This window comes from Xenopus tropicalis, chromosome 3 (genome assembly GCF_000004195.4).
Source record: "Xenopus tropicalis strain Nigerian chromosome 3, UCB_Xtro_10.0, whole genome shotgun sequence".
Taxonomy (NCBI): Eukaryota; Metazoa; Chordata; class Amphibia; order Anura; family Pipidae; genus Xenopus; species Xenopus tropicalis.
Window position 1 is genome coordinate 150,050,537 of NC_030679.2, and position 23,248 is coordinate 150,073,784.

The window sequence follows — 23,248 nt, forward strand, 5'->3', positions numbered from 1 at the left end:
CCTACCTAACCTTGGAAGAAAAACAGAAAAACTATTGCCCGCTACTTTAACAAATTCGCTTATAAGGTGCTTTCTGTCGTACATTTTTTCCACAAATCTCTGAAAGAGAAAAATACTCTGTTCCATAAAATCACACATTTGCGTTAATAGATATTCTTATTAGGCTCCATGTGTGAGACAGATTAGAGACTGCAGGAAACTATTGGAGCTTCTCCATATCCTGACCATAATGTGCTCCTTCCCAAGTTTGCGACTGTGCCCTATTGTCCTTCCATTTAGGGCTATAATATATATATACCTATAAGAAGCACCAGCACACCAGTTCACATCAATATCTTCTCTTTATTCACCATGCAATCCATTTTGGTCCCTCTTGGGACCTTTATCAAGGTCTTTCGTATAGGTATTTACATGTTTTGACCCAGTACCCAGTAATCCTCCTGTTATTTTCAATGTAGCCTCTCAACATGGCGAGCTTCAGCACCCCATCAACCTCTGCTAGGCCAAGACTCTACTGTACTCCTCTGCTGCAGATTTGGGAGAACCCTGACCAGCTTTCAGTCAAGGAAATATATCCAGGCTTTGGTGGTCAGTAACCAGAAGGCCAATGTACCGTTTCACCGGAACCGTATACTGACTGTGCCGGGTTCTGAGATAAAGCCAATGCAATGAAACAATGAGATAAATATATATCTACTGATGATCTACCAAACATCTAACTAATACTACTGTTGCTCAAATAAAATTGAACCTATACTTGAAAGTCAGCCCTAAAAGTTCATGGTTTTGGTGCGAGTGAACAAAGGAGATTAAATACTCATTCTAACAGAACAACCTCTACTGACCTGCTCCCCAACTCCTCTCTCATTCCCTCCTCACACACTCGCATTCAAGACTTTGCAAGGGCTGCCCCCCTTCTCTGGAATTCGCTCCCACAATCTATCAGACTTTCTCCCAATCTCTCTGCCTTCAAGAGATCTCTAAAAACACATTTATTTAGAGAAGCTTACCCTAATCTAGTTTAGCAACACCCTGTGCCCCACCTCTCACAACTCTGGTCATGCCCATTCCCACACCTTGTGTCTCAACCCTTTCTCCTTGTAGAGTATAAGCTCTTTTGGGCAGGGCCCTCTTCCCCTCCTGTATCGGTTATTGATTGCTTTATATGTTACTCCTTGTAGATTGTAAGCTCTTTTGGGCAGGGCTCCCTTCCCCTCCTGTATCGGTTACTGATTGCTTTATATGTTACTCCTTGTAGAGTGTAAGCTCTTTTGGGCAGGGCTCTCTTCCCCTCTTGTATCGGTTATTGATTGCTTTATATGTTACTCTGTATGTCCAATGTATGAAACCCACTTATTGTACAGCGCTGCGGGATATGTTGGGGCTTTATAAATAAATGTTAATGATAATAATAATAATGATATTAATGGGCAAAATAAAAACTTCATAAGGAGATTCCATTTGACATGAATTTCAGTAGAACAACTTTAATGTCACTGTTTCTCAGGCTGTATACTATTGGATTGAAAAATGGGGTTCCAACTGTGTATAGAAGGGACAGCATTTTATTGATATTGAATTTATTTCCCCTGGATGGTACCATATAAACTGTTATGAGAGTCCCATAGTACGTGCACACAACAATTAAATGGGAGCTGCAAGTGGAGAAGGCTTTGTGTCTTCCTTCAGTAGAGGAGATCCTGAGAATGGCAAGGCCAATGGAAACATAAGTGTAAATTATGAAGCAAAAAGGGAGCAGAGTAAAAGGTATGCCAAAAATTATATCTGTTAGTTCCACAGCTTTATAACTGGAACAAGAAAGTTCAAGAAGAGGGATAAAATCACAAAAATAATGATCTACAACAAATGGGCCACAGAAATGCAAATTATATGTGAGAAGATTTATAACCAAACTCCATATATTGGCTAAACCCCAAGAACAAAGACTCATATAGAGGCAAAGCCTGAAACCCATAATGGAGACATAATGAAGTGGGGAGCAGATGGCCAGATATCGGTCATAGGCCATGGCTGTGATCAGAAAATACTCGGACGTTACTAAAACACCATAAAAGTAAAACTGTGTGATACAACCAGTAGCAGATATTTTGCCCCCTCCATTCAGTAATAACCAGAGCAAATTTGGAGTAATACTGGTACTGAGCAAAACATCAGCCAGAGACAGCTGGGAGAGAAGGATGTACATGGGAGATCTCAGGGCTGGAATCTTTACCACTAATATAATTATAAGAACATTTCCAACTAAAGTAAAAATATAAATCCAGAGAAACAGAACAAAGAGAAACTCATTGATTATCTGAGAGTTCTGAAATCCCAAGAGAAGGAAAGATATACCTGATGTCTGATTCACCTTATGCATTGCCTGGAACCATAAAAAGAAAAAAATAAGATACACAGTTAAGTCAGAGACAGTCACCAATTTTCACACCAAAATCTATAGTCCTCCACTCAAAAAGAATCCTGTAGGGTGAGCAGTGCCATTGAGCAAAGAGCAGCCATAACTCTATACTGCATGGATAAGGGAAGCCATTTGGCATTACAGAGATGGGGTTTTTATACCTTTGGAAAGGAACATAACAGCCATTCTGTAACTATCCCCTGGGCCGTGTATAACACAGACTCTCACAGGGAGCTCCCTGGAGGAGAAGTTTGAAGATATTTTCACTGATTTCTAAAGAAAAGATGAGGAACAAGTTATTTGTGATATTTTTCAACCCCATCCTCTAGTATCACACAAAATAATAATTTTACTATATTTTTCAAAATATCAGATATTTGACTTTTTCAGTCGCCATCTGTGGGAAAATATTTGTCCTCAGTATTCTGTGGGATTTTTTTTTTTAAAGCAGAAGGAAATGCATTTTGGCATTTTATTGCCAATAGATTAGTCACAATAGTACAAGCTAGAACAGTATATTTATTCTGCAGAAAGTTTTACCATACATTACCAACATCAATACTGAGGGGCCCATTTACTAGACTTTTTTGAGATAATTTAGTATTTTTTTCAACTTTTTTTTTTTTTAACTTCTAGAACATTTCGGAATGTGTGCAAAAATTCCACGACTTTTTCGTGGTTTTCGTTAAAAAAACACAACAATTTAGTATTTTGCGTAAAAACTAGTGATGAGCGTTTTTTCTCACCAGGCATGGATTTGCAGCAAATTTCCACATTTCGCCATTGGTGAATTGTTTTTTGTTAAACTTCTATGAAAATTTGCCACGGAAAAATTGGCCACGGCCGTGTCAAAAATGAATGTGGTCACGTAAAAAAAATTGCGGGCAACAAAAAAAAGACACGGGTGACAAAAAATTTGCACCACAAATGCATTTCGAGAATTTTTTCCCCTTTTCACAAATTTTCTTGTTGTTTTATGGTGAAGTGAAACAGGACAGATTCGCTCATCACTGGTAAAAACTACGACCATTTCGGAATTCTTTAAAGCTTTGGCTAAAGTTTCCTCGGGACTATCTTTTTGCCAGGTTTGATCTGTCGAGAACCATTGAGTCCTGTGGAAGGCTTCCAAAGCCAGACATGGAAGGCATCAAAGCAAGAAAAATTTTTTTTGTGACTTTCGGAACGCGGTTGCGATATTTTCGTACGACCAAGAAAAGAACTTTCGTGACATTTTGGAACATCAGAAATTATTGTGGTTACTACGAATTTTTACCATATCGTGATTTTATCCCAAAAACCCATCGGATCTTAGTAAATGTGTCCCTAACTGTAGTTTTTAGTATCACAATAGCCTTGGACATTCTGCTTGTTCCAGAACTCATCCAACCAGTCTTATCTAGTCCTAGGGGCTTATTTACTAACCCACGAATCCGAATGGGAAAAATTATGATTGGAAAACGAATATTTTGCAACTTTTTCGTATTTTTTGCAATTTTTTGCAATTTTTCGTAAATTGTCACGACTTTTTCATAGCCGTTACGACTTGCGCGAATTGTCGCGACTTTTTCGTAGCCGTTACGATTTGCTTGTATCTTGTCGCGACTTTTTCGTATTGAGCGCACGTAAACGGAGGGCAAAACTTTCAGACTTAGCATGATTTTGGAAGCCTCCCATAGGGCTCAATGGCACTCTGCAGCTCCAAGCCGGTCCAAGGAAAGTCTCCCATAGGGCTCAATGGCACTCTGCAGCTCCAACCCGGCCCAAGGAAAGTCTCCCATAGGGCTCAATGGCACTCTGCAGCTCCAACCCGGCCCAAGGAAAGTCTCCCATAGGGCTCAATGGCACTCTGCAGCTCCAACCCGGCCCAAGGAAAGTCTCCCATAGGGCTCAATGGCACTCTGCAGCTCCAACCCGACCCAAGGAAAGCCTCCCATAGGGCTCAATGGCACTCTGCAGCTCCAACCCGGCCCAAGGAAAGCCTCCCATAGGGCTCAATGGCACTCTGCAGCTCCAACCCGGCCCAAGGAAAGCCTCCCATAGGGCTCAATGGCACTCTGCAGCTCCAACCCGGCCCAAGGAAAGTCTCCCATAGGGCTCAATGGCACTCTGCAGCTCCAACCCGGCCCAAGGAAAGTCTCCCATAGGGCTCAATGGCACTCTGCAGCTCCAACCTGGCCCAAGGAAAGCCCCCCATAGGGCTCAATGGCACTCTGCAGCTCCAACCCGGCCCAAGGAAAGTCTCCCATAGGGCTCAATGGCACTCTGCAGCTCCAACCCGGCCCAAGGAAAGCCTCCCATAGGGCTCAATGGCACTCTGCAGCTCCAACCCGGCCCAAGGAAAGTCTCCCATAGGGCTCAATGGCACTCTGCAGCTCCAACCCGGCCCAAGGAATGTCTCCCATAGGGCTCAATGGCACTCTGCAGCTCCAACCCGGCCCAAGGAAAGCCTCCCATAGGGCTCAATGGCACTCTGCAGCTCCATCCCGGCCCAAGGAAAGTCTCCCATAGGGCTCAATGGCACTCTGCAGCTCCAACCCGGCCCAAGGAAAGTCTCCCATAGGGCTCAATGGCACTCTGCAGCTCTAACCCGGCCCAAGGAAAGCCTCCCATAGGGCTCAATGGCACTCTGCAGCTCCAACCTGGCCCAAGGAAAGTCAACATACCGAAGCTTGGATGAATCCAAAACTTTTCTACTCGTTGCGACAAATACGATTTTGATGCACAGTATGAAACAAATCACACAAATTAGCGAAAATATGCACAGTACGAAAACTTAAACAATTTACAATTTTTTGTTATTCAGAAGCAATTGTACATTGATAAATGGGCCCTTATGAGAATCAGATAAGATTCTGGGAAACAAGGGAGGACCATTTTGTCATCCTTTCTATCCTTATTTCCAGAATGACTGCACATAAACATATATCACTTGTTTGTTAGTACTGAGTATCGATCTTCTAGACTTTATCTCTCCATTTATATTAATGCCATTAGATTGCAGATCCAATAGGTCCCCAATGCTGAGATTGGAGATTGGAGGATTCTTTTAGGGACCTACAATTGTTTGTGACTGTAGTTTTGGCTGTTCCTGTGGTTACTCACCTCTAGTTGGTGGCACACTCCTAACTTTTTAAAGAGCATGGTACTTATTACTTGTTGTTTTTCATTTTGTATTGTATACCACGTTTAGTCAAATGTTCCACATAGGAATCTTAAGGTAAAAATTCTTGTTATTTTGGCAGTGAGAAACATAAGCATTTAAGGGCAAATTTACTAAGCAATTATGAGATAAAGTCGATTTTTTTTCTTACTTCTAGATCATTTTTAGATTTACAAGTGAGTTTTCACCAGAACTCGATTTTTTCATTATTATTCCCAGAAAAAAATTGAGTTTTTCTAAAATAACTTCCGTAATTCGTGATTTATTAATGTTTAGTTAATTTATTTGTAAAATTGAGTCCTATGGAGGCTTAGAATAGTAGGGGAACAGAATAGTCAGTGACGGCCTGTCCTTGGCACATTTTCAAGGACAAGTTAATCCCATGATTGTTTTCAGTTTCACCCAGTTCAAGGGGAACTTAATCCCCTCGTTGTTTTCTATTTCACACTTTTCATTGTTTTTTTCATTGTTTTAAGTTTCACCCACTTTAAAGTGCAATACATTGTTGTTTTCCAGAAATGAGTGCCAATGCTTCTAAAATGGCTGCTGGATGGTTTCTGTAGGATGCTGAAACCTACTCCTGCTTCTCTTAACCTGGAAGAGTAAGGGGTTGACTAGGGTGTTTAGGAATCTTTGCCTCTCACTATATTTACAGTAATTTTGGCCTAATGTTCCCACTGCCTCTCATTGGTATCAAGTGTTTGGGGTGTCACTACTCTCTGCATCTCATTGCTGTTAAATTGATCTAGACCAGTGCTGTCCAACTGGCGGCCCGCGGGCCGCATGCGGCCCTCGACCCCCCTCTGTGTGGCCCCCCACCTGTCTGGCTGCTTTGATGGCTTAATTTGTGTAAACTTTAAATGGTATCAGTACTGAGATTAACTGGCCCCCTGCATGGTTATCACCTCAGATTCAGGCTGTAATCCCTCTGTATTGTTTAAATATGTAATCCCCTGTACTGTTCACACCTTTTAATCTCTGCATTGTTCACCCCCTGCAGTGTTCACACCTCAGGCTCAGGCTATAATCACCCACATTGTTAACCTCTTCACACCTCAGACATTGTATGTACTGCCTGACCTATGCTGCCTGTGTATAGGCAGCATGGGGTAGGCAGAGTATGGCACATAGGCAGCATAGGGCAGGGAGGGTATGGCACCCACAGGCAGCATAGGACAGGCTGAGTATGGCACCCACAGGCAGCATAGGACAGGCTGAGTATGGCACACACAGGCAGCATAGGACAGGCAGAGTGCTGCCTGTGTGTGCCATACTCTGCCTGTCCTATGCTGCCTGTGTGTGCCATACCATGCCTGCCCTATGCTGCCTGTGGGAGGTGAACCTGGCAGGGGTTTGTTCTGGGAGTTTGTAAGGTGTGTAATTATGTGCTGGGGGTTGCTGTGCTATCCACAGGGGAGCAGGAGGCACATGGATTTAAGGGTGTGTCTTAATATGACATAATATAAATTCTTTAACATATGAATGATGGTTGATATCCCTGCACCGACCATTGTAATAAAATGGGTGTGGTTTGAAGTGGGGGTGGTTTAAAATGGGGGAGTGGCCAAAACTGGTTTCCATTAGCGGCCCTCCACCATGTATTCGAGAGAAATTCCGGCCCTTTGCACTGCAGAAGTTGGACAGCACTGATCTAGACCATTACCAAGTGGCATAAGAATAGAAAAGCTGATAATAAACAGTTGAATTGTCTTAGGCACAATCTTAGGCACAATCCCCTTATCAGTTTAGCCGATGCAAAGGAAATTAGAAAATCAGAATTTTTTTCACTAGATCATGGAATTGACGAAACCTGGCTTTGATTTTTGACTTTCATCCCAAGTCAAGGAGAAGTCAAATAGATACAACATATGGATACATGAATATATAAGGTGGAGCCCAAGGATGTTACTCTGAGAGCCTGTGATGATGACTGCAATTAAACAAGGTGTCTCTGGTAAGTGACCAGCAGGTAGGAGCCTATGTGCAGTGTAACCCCCAGAACTCCCTTTAATGGCTGGATAGTAGCAAGGCCAAGTTAGGTGAGCAAAGATATTTAATGAAAACCGAACAAAACAGAACAAAAATAAGAGTTAATATACAGTCTGGCAACAGGCAAGTAGGTCAGGGCTGGCAGAATACTGGCAAGGTCCAAAAGGCAGGCTGAGGTCAGTGGCAGGCAGCGGGCAAAAGGTCAAGTAAACAGGCCGAAGGTCAAGACCAGGGAGATCCATAAAAGACAGGGTACCAGATGGGGACTGGAGAATGGACACAAGGAACCAGGCAGGGAACGCAGGAATTAGAAGCATGGATAACAGGATGTCAGAATCAGGACGGCTAGATCAGGCTCAGCAGCAATGATGATCGAGCACTGGGAGTTGCCAGGAGCAGGATTATAAAGGCCGCTAATTACATGACTAGCAACACATGCAATTAACAAGAGGGAAGCAGGTAGCATTTCTGGAAGCACATCAGGGCAACTGACTCCACATAACTCAAAGAGTGTCCTGTGGCTTGGTAAGTAAGTGCAACTGTAGTTCAGCACAAAGTCCAGGGTTTGATTCCCCACAGATCCTGACACAAGGAGGATTGGGAGCACCTAATTTAAAAATTCTAATAAAAAAATCAGCTTGAGTTCAACTTTCTTGGTAAAGCACTGTGTGGCATGTCAAAACTATATATGGTAAATTAAGTATACAAATGACTAATGATGATACTCATAAGAAGGACATCTAAATGACTATTTTGTGTCAAAGGTAATTTATGGGGCATTTAAACAGAGGGCAGAAAAAGCTTTACAGGGAAATTTGACAAAAATTTTATTACAGCAGCTTTAATGTCATTGTTTCTCAGGCTGTATATAACAGGATTGAAAAACGGTGTTCCAACTGTGTATAGAATAGACAGTATCTTATTCATATTGAATCCTTGTCCTTTGGATGGTACCATATAAAGGGTAATCAGAGATCCAAAGTACGTGCACACAACTATTAAATGGGAGCTGCAAGTGGAGAAGGCTTTGTGTCTTCCATTGGTGGAGGAGATCCTGAGAATGGCAAGGCCAATGGAAATGTAAGTAAAAATTACAAAGCAAAAAGGGAAAAGAATGAAAGGTATGGTAAAAATTAGATCTGTTAGTTCCACAACTTTGACGTCCGAGCAAGAAAGCTCAAGAAGAGGAGCGAGGTCACAAAAATAATGGTCTAATATAAATGGGCCACAGAACTGCAATTTACTTATTAAAAGATCTAAAACTAAAGCCACCATAAAGGCTAAACCCCAAGACAAAAGACTCATGGAGAGACAAAGCCTGACATTCATAATAGAACCATAGCGAAGTGGATTGCAGATGGCCAGATAGCGGTCATAGGACATGGCGGTGAGGAGAATGCACTCGAGGGCTGTAAAAAGAACATAGAAGAAGAACTGTGTGATGCAGCCAGAAACACGTATTTTGCCTCCTCCACTTAATAATAAAGTGAGCAATTTTGGAGTAATATTAGTCGTGATCAAGATATCGGATAGAGACAGCTGGGATAGAAGGACGTACATGGGAGATCTCAGGGCTGGAACTGTTAGCACTAATATAATGAGAAGAACATTTCCAACTAAAGTCAAAATATAAATCCAGAGAATAACCACAAAGAGCAATGTGTTCACTGACTGATTATTCTGAAACCCCAAAAGTAGAAATGATGTCACTGTAGTTTGATTCATCCTGACCTTTACCTAGAGATGATAAAATGAGAGTGATCAATAGTTGGTTCTTTGTCCTTGGATGGATTTAAGTAAAATGTATTTGACACATTATGACTCCCACATTTCTCCTATTTCACATACTGTAACGTTGGTTAGATATACTGTACCTTCCACTGATTTATCTGTGAGAATAAGAGACGATAGACAATAGAGAGATTATTCTGATAGATCTGTTAAGACAGGATCCATTGATTATGGCCTGAGCAAATTGTTAGGATACAAGTGTTAGCAAATTGTTAGGTCATACACAGAAGGGCTAGAAATGAATACCAAGGGGTAAGCAGGAGAAGAATCAGATTCCAGGCTGGGTCATACACAGAAGGGCTAAAAACGAGTACCAAGGGGTAAGAAGGAGAAGAATCAGATTTCAGGCTGGGTCATACACAGAAGGGCTAAAAACGAGTACCAAGGGGTAAGAAGGAGAAGAATCAGATTTCATGCTGGGTTATACACAGAAGGGCTAAAAACGAGTACCAAGGGGTAAGAAGGAGGAGAATCAGATTTCAGGCTGGGTCATACACAGAAGGGCTAAAAACGAGTACCAAGGGGTAAGAAGGAGAAGAATCAGATTCCAGGCTGGGTCATACACAGAAGGGCTAAAAACGAGTACCAAGGGGTAAGAAGGAGAAGAATCAGATTTCAGGCTGGGTCATACACAGAAGGGCTAAAAACGAGTACCAAGGGGTAAGAAGGAGAAGAATCAGATTTCAGGCTGGGTCATACACAGAAGGGCTAAAAACGAGTACCAAGGGGTAAGAAGGGTAAGAAGGAGAAGAATCAGATTTCAGGCTGGGTCATACACAGAAGGGCTAAAAACGAGTACCAAGGGGTAAGAAAGAGAAGAATCAGATTTCAGGCTGGGTCATACACAGAAGGGCTAAAAACGAGTACCAAGGGGTAAGCAGACAATAAAGAGATTATTCACAGCCTGAAATAGAAAGTTACCTTTTAAACTAGTTGAACATAAGTGAAGGACTATTGACAGCACCAAATGATAAATAGCAAAATGACCAATACTGCAGGATGGGAAATTATTTTCCGAATTCAAACAATCAGCAACCAGTAATACACATTATGCAAGACATGGATAAGGTGATTATTAACTGTACAGAGATGAGGTTTTTATACCTTTTAGAAATGAAGTCAAAGTCACATGGGGCTTGTATACCAAAGTTTCAGCAAAAGGCCCCAGGGATATGATGTAGCTTGTTACGAACAGAATTTGTTTTTAATGTCCATGAAAAATGTCTATTAATTTCTAAAGAAAAAAAGAAAGCTTGGGTCTTTGTTAGGAATTGTGGACAAGCCCCAAAATATCATTTACCCCTATGCTGGTTGGGCCAGCTTCCAGAGAAGGCTTTCCATAGCCTCCCACTGGCTCACTGTCTGAGCAAACGTGTTTCTGCTTAAGAGCTAGGGTGTTCCAGTAATTTAGCGTGAGGAAGTCAATGTGTTCTAGTAATCTAGTTAGTGTTTGAATGTTGGCCTGTTTGACCCTTTTTTGTAATTTCCTTTGGCACTGTGCTTGTGATCTCCTGTGTATGAACCCAGCCTGATATCCAATTCTTCTCCTGCTTACCACTTAGTATTCTTTTTAGCCCTCCTGTGTATGACCCAACCTGACATCTGATTCTTCTCCTGCTTACTACTTAGTATTCTTTTTTAGCCCTCCTGTGTATGACCCAACCTGACATCTGATTCTTCTCCTGCTTACTACTTAGTATTCTTTTTTAGCCCTCCTGTGTATGACCCAACCTGACATCTGATTCTCCTGCTTAACACTTAGTATTATTTTTTAGCCCTTCTGTGTATGGCCCAACCGGAAATCTGACTCTTCTCCTGCTTCTCCTGCTTACCACTTAGTATTCTTTTTAGCCCTTCTGTGTATGGCCCAACCGGAAATCTGACTCTTCTCCTGCTTCTCCTGCTTACCACTTAGTATTCTTTTTAGCCCTCCTGTGTATGACCCAACCTGATCAGATTCTTTTCCTGCTTACTACTTAGTATTCTTTTTAGCCCTTCTGTGTATGACCCAATCTGACATCTGATTCTTCTCCTGCTTACCACTTAGTATTCTTTTTTAGCCCTCCTGTGTATGACCCAACCTGATATCTGATTCTTCGCCTGCTTACCCCTTGGTATTCATTTTTAGCCCCTCTGTGTATGACCTGACCTGAAATCTGATTCTTCTCCAACCTTGCTTCCTAACAATTTGCTCAGGCCATAATTAATCAATCCTGTCTTAACAGATCATAGCAATGTCTCAAGCAATGCTATATCTGCAGACTCAGGTGCAGAATCTGCAGGGTAGCTTGGGGTACAATAGCTTCTAGTGGTTCTAAAATCCCCCTTCCAGACAAATCCGAGTGGTGCAGAGCTAAGTTTTGTGGGTTATCATTCAGTGTAAATCTCTCTAAGTTACAACCTAGTTGTTTTTCGAATGATACAATGAGAGTTTGGTTAATTCTAAGTTTACTTCAGGGTGAGGCATTGGCTTGGGTAACCAACAAAGTCCTTTATTAGATGATTTGAATGGGTTTCTGACAGCAATATCCACCTTATTTAGGGGTGTTTCACTGCTGAATGAGCCTTGTTAAGTATGTTACAGGGTCAGCTAACTGTGGCTACATTTTCAGTAGCTTTTAGGATGGAATTTATCAGCCCAAAATCAATTTTTAGAAAGGGGTAAGCAAGTAATATTAAAAGTAAACTTGCTAGATGCCCCCGCCCCAGATAGTCTTAAATAATGTATTAAACTTTGTATAAAGATTGGTATACATTAAGTGGAATGGCAGACGGAATTGGATGAACCGCAGCCAATCAGTGCAGTAGTTGTCCATAAAAGTGTTTCCTATCCTTCCCAAACTTTAAAGGGCAAGGAAACCCTAATTTTTTCTTGTTCTTTTTTCCCCATAAAAACAATCAATTTACCAGAGGCCCCCCTTTAGATTAGAAGAATGGAGCTTCCATTTGAAGCAGCATAGGGGGTTTTTCACGGTGAGGGCAGTGAGTTTGGGGAATGCTCTGCCGGGGGATGTTGGGTAGGGGGTTCCTCACGGTGAGGGCAGTGAGGGGGTTGGGGAATGCTCTGCCGGGGGATGTTGGGTAGGGGGTTCCTCACGGTGAGGGCAGTGAGGGGGTTGGGGAATGCCCTGCCGGGGGATGTTGGGTAGGGGAAAGCCCTGCCGGGGGATGTTGGGTAGGGGGTTCCTCACGGTGAGGGCAGTGAGGTTGAGGAATGCCCTTCCTAGAGCATAGGGGTTTTTTTACGGTGAGGGCAGTGAGGGGGTTGGGGAATGCCCTGCCGGGGGGGATGTTGGGTAGGGGGTTCCTCACGGTGAGGGCAGTGAGGGGGTTGGGGAATGCCCTGCCGGGGGATGTTGGGTAGGGGAATGCCCTGCCGGGGGATGTTGGGTAGGGGAATGCCCTGCCGGGGGATGTTGGGTAGGGGGTTCCTCACGGTGAGGGCAGTGAGGGGGTTGGGGAATGCCCTGCCGGGGGATGTTGGGTAGGGGGTTCCTCACGGTGAGGGCAGTGAGGGGGTTGGGGAATGCCCTGCCGGGGGATGTTGGGTAGGGGGTTCCTCACAGTGAGGGCAGTGAGGGGGTTGGGGAATGCCCTGCCGGGGGATGTTGGGTAGGGGAAAGCCCTGCCGGGGGATGTTGGGTAGGGGGTTCCTCACGGTGAGGGCAGTGAGGTTGAGGAATGCCCTTCCTAGAGCATAGGGGTTTTTTTACGGTGAGGGCAGTGAGGGGGTTGGGAAATGCCCTGCCGGGGGGGATGTTGGGTAGGGGGTTCCTCACGGTGAGGGCAGTGAGGGGGTTGGGGAATGCCCTGCCGGGGGAAGTTGGGTAGGGGAATGCCCTGCCGGGGGAAGTTGGGTAGGGGGTTCCTCACGGTGAGGGCAGTGAGGGGGTTGGGGAATGCCCTGCCGGGGGATGTTGGGTAGGGGGTTCCTCACGGTGAGGGCAGTGAGGGGGTTGGGGAATGCCCTGCCGGGGGATGTTGGGTAGGGGAATGCCCTGCCGGGGAATGTTGGGTAGGGGGTTCCTCACGGTGAGGGCAGTGAGGGGGTTGGGGAATGCTCTGCCGGGGGATGTTGGGTAGGGGGTTCCTCACAGTGAGGGCAGTGAGGGGGTTGGGGAATGCCCTGCCGGGGGATGTTGGGTAGGGGAAAGCCCTGCCGGGGGATGTTGGGTAGGGGGTTCCTCACGGTGAGGGCAGTGAGGGGGTTGGGGAATGCCCTGCCGGGGGATGTTGGGTAGGGGAAAGCCCTGCCGGGGGATGTTGGGTAGGGGGTTCCTCACGGTGAGGGCAGTGAGGTTGAGGAATGCCCTTCCTAGAGCATAGGGGTTTTTTTACGGTGAGGGCAGTGAGGGGGTTGGGGAATGCCCTGCCGGGGGATGTTGGGTAGGGGAATGCCCTGCCGGGGGATGTTGGGTAGGGGAATGCCCTGCCGGGGAATGTTGGGTAGGGGGTTCCTCACGGTGAGGGCAGTGAGGGGGTTGGGGAATGCCCTGCCGGGGGATGTTGGGTAGGGGGTTCCTCACAGTGAGGGCAGTGAGGGGGTTGGGGAATGCCCTGCCGGGGGATGTTGGGTAGGGGAAAGCCCTGCCGGGGGATGTTGGGTAGGGGGTTCCTCACGGTGAGGGCAGTGAGGTTGAGGAATGCCCTTCCTAGAGCATAGGGGTTTTTTTACGGTGAGGGCAGTGAGGGGGTTGGGGAATGCCCTGCCGGGGGATGTTGGGTAGGGGAATGCCCTGCCGGGGGATGTTGGGTAGGGGGTTCCTCACGGTGAGGGCAGTGAGGGGGTTGGGGAATGCCCTGCCGGGGGATGTTGGGTAGGGGGTTCCTCACGGTGAGGGCAGTGAGGTTAGTGAGGTTGAGGAATGCCCTTCCTAGAGCATAGGGGTTTTTTTTACGGTGAGGGCAGTGAGGGGGTTGGGGAATGCCCTGCCGGGGGGGATGTTGGGTAGGGGGTTCCTCACGGTGAGGGCAGTGAGGGGGTTGGGGAATGCCCTACCGGGGGATGTTGGGTAGGGGAATGCCCTGCCGGGGGATGTTGGGTAGGGGGTTCCTCACGGTGAGGGCAGTGAGGTTGGGGAATGCCCTTCCTAGAGATGTTGCAATGGCAGATTCTGTTAATGCCTATAAGAGGGGCCTGGATGAGTTCTTGAACAAGCAGAATATCCAAGGCTATTGTGATACTAATATGTAGAGTTAGTATTAGTGGTTGTATATATAGTTTATGTATGTGAGTGTATAAATTGGTAAGTATAGGTTGTGTGTGCTGGGTTTACTTGGAAGGGTTGAACTTGATGGACTTGATGGTCTTTTTTCAACTCTATGTAACTATGTTAGGTAGGAGGGTCATTGTAACTATGTAACTATGTAACTGTGTTAGGTAGGAGGGTCATGGGGAGTGTTTGTTGTGCACAGAGAACTGATTATCCATTTGCTACTTACAGTGTGATTTTATTGAATTGAGGCGGTTCCTTTATTTTGTGCATGGCTTGAGCAATGCTGGACACTGGGGCAACCTGATTCATGCACAACTAAATTATTATTTCTCTTGTTGCTACAAGTGCAATGAGTGCTTATTGTAATTTTGTGGATTGTATAGTTCCTGTTACCTTGACTACTTCCTTTTTGGTGCCATTTTGCTTGGGATAGGATATTTAGGATTTGTTTAACTCACAACTTGGTTTGTTGAAAGTTCACAGATATTTGACCGAAATGTTGGGCCACTGATTTTTGCACAATAGATCTTTTTGACCTTCACCTGTTGAGTGCAGTGCTGGTTACTGTTCTTTCTTACATACACACAAATAAGTATGGGATCCCTTATCCATTTCCTATTAACGGTGAACTTTCATGAAAGTGAAATTGTCTAAATGGAAAAATATGATGTAAACTATATTCTCCAATGCATTTGTTTAACAAAAATGTGTTGAACAAAAATGATAATTTGATGGTTAAGGTTCCTTTCTCTTAGAGCCAGTTCAAGTAATTGCTGAACAGCAGTAGCAACACCTTGTTGTGATGTCACAAAACCACTATTAAAGTCCCACTCACCTCTATGCTGAATTCAAAGCATCCTCCTAATATCTGATTGTCTTGAAACCTACGTCTAACTAAGGGCTCATACACAAGGGTATTTCAGCCCACAGGTATTTCACAGCAGGGGAACCCCAGAAAACCATATATTTTTGGAAAGTACACATTCAGGAAAATCCATAATGGGTTACCATGTTTTTCTACCCCAAACTACTGAGTTGCAAAGCTGTGCTAGAAATTAGTGGTTTTGATGAAATATCTCAAAATTGCCTCAATACTTACACTTTCCAGAATGTTATCTCCCACGATTTATTAGGTACCAAGTGAAAACATCCTAAATATGAATGCCAGGGGTCCACCAAACAGTTTGATACCCATTGTGCATAGGATTACCAACGTATCTGACATGTACAGGTCCCCAAAATGAGGTTAGGGCATACAACTTGTCATTTTAGCTACTAAAAAAACCAATACACTAACTGCATTTTATGTTGGGTAAAGCCACTAAATATTTTTACCCCCAAAACCATATATTTTTGGAGCAAATCCAAAATAACCATGTGTTTGTACTCCAAACTACAGAAGGCCTGGAAACCGGGCACAGCATAGGGGGGAGGGCCCACATGACTGGGCAGACAACGTGAGCGCCGATTGGGCAGCTCGGGGCACTGGGTCAGCAGGGATTAAAAGTGGGAGCAGAAGGAGGCGCAAACCACTTGCGCGGGAAGACAGTGAGGAAGAGTTAGGACAGCAGCCACACAAATCCCCATCCACCCTCGCCAATTGCCAATTCGGTAAGGGGTAGGCCCGGGAAGGAGCGGGATTGCACCCAGCATAGGGAACGAGATGGGCTACCCATGGTGGCGTACTAGTCACAGCTCTGGCGGGTCCCTTGCCAGTCTGCCGGGCATGTGGGTGTGGTTTGGACAATACTGGACCATTGGGGCAACCCCTAAGGTGGGTACCCATGGTGATGTTTAATATGTTCAGTTAATTTCCCCAGGGCTTGGTCCCTTGTGGATTGTTTCCGTTTAACAACTATGGTGTGGATATCACAACGCCACGCATACTCACTGAGCTAGGGGCAAGCGGCTAGTGAGCATTGCTGGCATTTGGAAGGGTAGACTGGCAGAGGGCTTTACCAAGGGTTACCGATTGTTACCAATTGTTGTCAATTGCTGTCAATTATTATTACCAATCGTTACAAGTTTGTGCCATTTTATTATGGACGTTTTTTTCTGCTATGTAAACAATAAAGTATTTCTACATGACTGTTGTACAAATAAAAGCTGTGGCCATATCATCCAACAGAGGTGATGTCACGCGTGGTTATTTAGTCCGGTTGGAGGGAGGAGTGAGCAATGGGGCGTGCCACTAGTCATGTACTGAGTTGCAAAGCTTTCCCAAAATTTGTGATTTTGATGAAATACCTAAAAAATTGCATCTTATCTCCCACATAACATTAGGTACTGTGAAAAAACATCCTAAAGATAAATGCCCAGGGGTCCAATAAACAGTTTGTTGCCCATTGTGTATAAGATCACCAAAGTATTTGGAATGAAGGAGCCACAAAATGTACATTGTACTTACATAGTTCATGGAACATATTTCTTACTTGCTTTTCATTTTCAGAAAACTCACATTCTGCCGAATACAAAATGGGTAAACATGCTTTTGTATAGTAAAGCACCAACAGCAAAGCTATGCTAAACTTTTTTAAACAGTTTTTTATGTGTAAGGTTTTTTTATGTGTTAGACGGAAATACCCGGGGATCCAAGCCGTCAGTGGTTCTTCAACTTAAACAGTAAAGGCTTTATTAACAGGATCTTGCACAAATCTTAGAGAAAACTAGGCACAAGGCACATGAAATAAACACACCTCAGAAGGAAATGGCACTTTATTATTCTCCCATGTGTGTTTAGGGAATTCTTTATTGAACTGGTACCATGTTTACCTGCGGTATAACAATGTGCACACACTCACAAAATCTTTTGGGGGTGCCAGGCAGCAAACCCACCCCTCCTGGCCCGCTCATACCTGCTGCAGTGGCATAAGAATAATAAAGCTGATAATTACAGATGAGTTTTCTTTGGCACGACACCCCAGTCAGTTTAGCTAATGCAAGTGGAGAAATGTATTTCTGAATCACCTGAGACAATAAAGAAGCTTGGCCCTCATTTTAGATGTTAAACCCTGGTCAAGTTTTAGGAGGCGTCTACTAGATGATAGATATGGATAAATAGATATATGTTGTGGTGACCCAGAGATTAGCACCACTATTCTAAGTACCTTTACAATTCTGATCACTATCTGCTTGAGTTGAACTTTGTTGGTGAAGCACTGTGTGACTAGTGACAAACAAACAATTTTTACAAAACCACAGAATTATTTTTGCAAAAATTAACAAAACACATTGAAGTCAATGGGTGTTTTTTACACCTTGATTTTTTTCTTGCACAAATGCATTGGAGTCAATGGGCATTTTTTGCTCCTTTGTAAAAATGCATTGGAGTTAATTGGCATCTTTTTGTCTTTTTTTTTCACCGCAAATGCATTGGCATTAATGGGCCTTTTCTTCATGCCAAAAATGCATTGGAATCAAAGGGACTGTCTCTCACATGTTTTTTTGCAGCAGAATTTTGCTGTGAATCCATGCCTATGATTAAGGTTGGTGGTACATTTAAACAGGGGGCAAAAAAAGAAATTTGACCAAAATTTTATTAAAGCAGCTTTAATCTTTTTGTTTCTCAGGCTGTATATAAAAGGATTTAAACACGGTGTTCCAACTGTATACAGAAGAGAACGTATCTTATTCATATTGAATCCATGTCCTTTGGATGGTGCCATATAAAGGGTTATCAAAGACCCAAAGTATGTGAACACAACAATTAAATGGGAGTGTCACGATTATGGCACTTCAGACGCATGTGACTTTAGGCGCGGCTGTCTAGAGGGTCCCCTGCTCAGTCTCACACACCCAGCACCCAGGTCAGACTAGCATCACAGCACCCCAAAGACCAACCAACGCTGACAAACTCATACACAGCTTGCTGCCCCCACTCTCATACTTCTTACACTGGCGATGAGAGATGCCAAGCACACTGGTAGAGAAAGGGTTAATGTAAAGAACCGACACACACACTCTCCTTACCAGCAGTCAAAGGGTTAATCAGCACACAGCATACAGAGGGCTAAGGCACACAACACAGTCACACACTCGGAGGGTAGGTACGTTTTAGAGCATCAAGGACAAACTTATTAAATTTTATATTTAATATTATAAAAAGTATAACAGTGCAATTTTAAAACAAGATGTTACAAAAAAGGACATACGATAAAACAAGTACAAACAGTTTTAAAATAAAAGGGAAAAATACAGAAGTCCTATACTATACCAAGCAAAGTCCTTCTAGTCCTGGAGGCAAGGGGAAACCACAGGATAAACTTCCAATAGAAATTGGTCCTCCACAGAATATCAGCGTATAGTCAGAAGAGCTGACTATTTATCCCAGTTTGCAGGGGATCAGGTAACTGGACACTCCCCCTCCCTCAGGAATGCAAGGGGTGTCACCATTAGCAGGACACAGTGTGAGTTTTATGGCCTCCTGTGTATGGACTGAGTGTATGGACTGGTCCAATGATACCAATGTCCATAACTACTTGTGGGAACATAATAGAAAGATGAAATTAGATTCATCAATTCTAAATGATCCCACCGGTCCCATACAGACTAAACATCACTACTGTGTGACCTGCCGCTGCCCAAATATTCCTATCTGACAAACCGAGAACCCAAATCTAGTCATGTTTGGACTTGTATGAACAGCCATAGTAAATGAAACATATACTTAGGTTTTGGTACCTCTAGTATAAATGGTATGGGTTCTGGGACAATAAATGTTTGTGCATTTGGGTTATGGTGTGACCTCCACATCACCTATGATGGGTCCCAATGTGAACTCTAATTCACCTCCCATGTGGACTTTCACTCCCCCACATGGCAGGGCTCTTATCAGCCAGGGATTAGAGTTGGGCATTCCAGGATGTGAGGCCTTTACACATGGCTGGTTCCAGACCCTAGTGACCAGAGGCCTGTTATATATCTGGTTCTGGCACACTAGGAAAGATTATTAGGATACCTTGGCCTGCTTGATTAACCCTTACAGGCCTATATCATGACAGGGAGCTGCAAGTGGAGAAGGCTTTGTGTCTTCCATTGGTGGAGGAGATCCTGAGAATGGCAAGGCCAATGGAAATGTAGTTAAAAATGATGAACCAAAAAGGGAAAAGAGTTAACAGTATGGTAAAAATAAGATCTGTTATTTGCACAACTTTGACGTCCGAGCAAGAAAGCTCAAGAAGAGGAGAAAAATCACAAAAATAATGGTCTAAAATAAATGGACCACAGAACTGCAAAAAGAACTAAAACTACAGCCACCAATAATGCTAAACCCCGAGACAAAAGACTTATGGAGAGACAAAGCTTGAAATCCATAATAGAACCATAGCAAAGTGGATTGCAGATGGCCAGATAGCGGTCATAGGACATGTCGGTGAGGAGAAGACACTGTATGGCTGTAAAAAGACAATAGAAGAAGAACTGTGTGATGCAGCTTGTGGAGCACCACAGTTGCTCCACAAGCTTCCCTCATATGAATACAATTCATAGCAAAGCTGTATGAATTCACACTGCTTTCGCTATATAGCTTGAGTTTGGGTGGAATTCCCGATTAAGTCTCACCCATACCTTTCTGGTGTGCTTCCAGGAGCATCTAGAACAATTGGGCAACAATTATATTACTCTAGCCTTTTATTTGTCTTAGTGAAAAAGGCTCCTTTCTGCAGATTGTACCATTTATTATTCTTAGTTCTGACTAATGAAAAGCAGCCCAACATGGGCTATGGTGTATTTTGTCAGTACCATTACAATATTCTGATATATTCTCCTGTTTTCGCAAACCATAGTTTTTAATTGGCATCTTGTGTGCCAGCATCCCATATAGGCAGTAATGCAGAGATCGATAGAGTGATATGTTTGACACACACCTACAGTGAAGTAAGGCATTGGAAGCATTGTGCTGTGGGAGTTTTTAACAAAAGGAACTGGTCACCTTGTTATAATAGAAGCATGAGTAGATGATGTAAAATCCATGGAAATGTATGTATCAGTCTTCTAAAAATCTAAATGTTGGTCAAAAGTTTGTTCTGCCCCCAATAAGGGGTAATTATATCTTAGTTGGGATCAAGTACAGGTACTGTTTTATTATTACAGAGAAAAGGGAATCATTTAACCATTAAATAAACCCAATAGGGCTGTTCTGCCCCCAATAAGGGGTAATTATATCTTAGTTGGGATCAAGTACAGGTACTGTTTTATTATTACAGAGAAAAGGGAATCATTTAACCATTAAATAAACCCAATAGGGCTGTTCTGCCCCAATAAGGGGTAATTATATCTTAGTTGGGATCAAGTACAGGTACTGTTTTATTATTACAGAGAAAAGGGAATCATTTAACCATGAAATAAACCCAATAGGGCTGTTCTGCCCCCAATAAGGGGTAATTATATCTTAGTTGGGATCAAGTACAGGTACTGTTTTATTATTACAGAGAAAAGGGAATCATTTAACCATTAAATAAACCCAATAGGGCTGTTCTGCCCCCAATAAGGGGTAATTATATCTTAGTTGGGATCAAGTACAGGTACTGTTTTATTATTACAGAGAAAAGGGAATCATTTAACCATGAAATAAAACCAATAGGGCTCTTCTGCCCCAATAAGGGGTAATTACACTCACCAAAAGGATTATTAGGAACACCTGTTCAATTTCTCATTAATGCAATTATCTAATCAACCAATCACATGACCATTGCTTCAATGCATTTAGGGGTGTGGTCCTGGTCAATACAATCTCCTGAACTCCAAACTGAATGTCAGAATGGGAAAGTAAGGTGATTTAAGCAATTGTGAGCATGGCATGGTTGTTGGTGCCAGATGGGCCGGTCTGAGTATTTCACAATCTGTTCAGTTACTGGGATTTTCACACACAACCATTTCTAGGGTTTACAAAGAATGGTGTGAAAAGGGAAAAACATCCAGTATGCAGCAGTCCTGTGGGCGTAAATGCCTTGTTGATGCTAGAGGTCAGAGGAGAATGGGCCGACTTATTCAAGCTGATAGAAGAGCAACTTTGACTGAAATAACCACTCGTTACAACCGAGGTATGCAGCAAAGCATTTGTGAAGCCAAAACACGCACAACCTTGAGGTGGATGGGCCTACAACAGCAGAAGACCCCACCGGGTACAAATCATCTCTACTACAAATAGGAAAAAGAGGCTACAATTTGAACGAGCTCACCAAAATTGGACAGTTGAAGATTGAAAAAATGTTGCCTGGTCTGATGAGTCTCGATTTCTGTTGAGACATTCAAATGGTAGAGTCAGAATTTGGCGTAAACAGAATGAGAACATTGAATCATCATGCCTTGTTACCACTGTGCAGGCTGGTGGTGGTGGTGTAATGGTGTGGGGGGTGTTTTCTTGGCACACTTTAGGCCCCTTAGTGCCAATTGGGCATCGTTTAAATGCCACGGCCTACCTGAGTATTGTTTCTGACCATGTCCATTCCTTTATGACCACCATGTACCCATCCTCTGATAGCTACTTCCAGCAGGATAATGCACCATGTCACAAAGCTCGAATCATTTCAAATTGATTTCTTGAACATGACAATGAGTTCACTGTACTAAAATGGCCCCCACAGTCACCAGATCTCAACCCAATAGAGCATCTTTGGGATGTGGTGGAACGGGAGCTTCGTGCCCTGGATGTGCATCCCACAAATCTCCCATCAACTGCAAGATGCTATCCTATCAATATGGGCCAACATATTCTAAAGAATGCTTTCAGCACCTTGTTGAATCAATGCCACGTAGAATTAAGGCAGTTCTGAAGGCGAAAGGGGGCCAGAAACCGTAATAGTATGGTGTTCCTAATAATCCTTTTGGTGAGTGTATATCTTAGTTGGGATCAAGTACAGGTACTGTTTTATTATTACAGAGAAAAGGGAATCATTTAACCATTAAATAAACCCAATAGGGCTGTTCTGCCCCAATAAGGGGTAATTATATCTTAGTTGGGATCAAGTACAGGTACTGTTTTATTATTACAGAGAAAAGGGAATCATTTAACCATTAAATAAACCCAATAGGGCTGTTCTGCCCCAATAAGGGGTAATTATATCTTAGTTGGGATCAAGTACAGGTACTGTTTTATTATTACAGAGAAAAGGGAATCATTTAACCATTAAATAAACCCAATAGGGCTGTTCTGCCCCCAATAAGGGGTAATTATATCTTAGTTGGGATCAAGTACAGGTACTGTTTTATTATTACAGAGAAAAGGGAATCATTTAACCATTAAATAAACCCAATAGGGCTGTTCTGCCCCCAATAAGGGGTAATTATATCTTAGTTGGGATCAAGTACAGGTACTGTTTTATTATTACAGAGAAAAGGGAATCATTTAACCATGAAATAAACCCAATAGGGCTGTTCTGCCCCCAATAAGGGGTAATTATATCTTAGTTGGGATCAAGTATAGGTACTGTTTTATTATTACAAAAAATGCAAATATGTTTTAAAATTTTGGGTTATTTGATTAAAATTTAATCTATGGGAGATGAACTTCCCGTAATTATGGAAAATGGGGTTTCTGGATAATGGATCCCAAACCTGTATCTGCAAGGAATTTGATTGGCCTTGGTCTATTTGAACTACCTGTAGGGTTTCTTTCTTCTCGGCTGAATGTCATTGGTACCTTAGACTGTAAGCTCCATTGAGCCAGGGACTGAT

The 23,248-nt window shown here is 43.3% G+C and overlaps 1 protein-coding gene across 1 annotated transcript; it reads right to left on the minus strand.

The window, feature by feature from the left end:
• Positions 1 to 1,444: 1,444 nt before the first annotated feature.
• On the minus strand, positions 1,445 to 23,207 carry LOC116409628 (olfactory receptor 10A7-like). The gene is made up of 3 exons (XM_031898357.1): positions 23,174 to 23,207; positions 8,892 to 8,977; positions 1,445 to 2,185 (listed from the first exon to the last, which is right to left on the minus strand). The coding sequence occupies exons 1-3, from the start codon at positions 23,205 to 23,207 to the stop codon at positions 1,445 to 1,447; spliced, it is 861 nt and encodes a 286-aa protein (XP_031754217.1).
• Positions 23,208 to 23,248: the final 41 nt, after the last annotated feature.

Coding starts and splice junctions, on each gene's coding strand:
- LOC116409628 (XM_031898357.1), bottom strand. CDS start 23,207: ATGACATTCAGCCGAGAAGAAAGAAACCCTACAG. Junction 8,978..23,173: donor AGAAGAAAGAAACCCTACAG/GTAGTTCAAATA, acceptor TTCTTTTTACAG/CCCTCGAGTGCATTCTCCTC. Junction 2,186..8,891: donor GCTATGGTTCTATTATGAAT/GTCAGGCTTTGT, acceptor CTTCTCTCCCAG/CTGTCTCTGGCTGATGTTTT.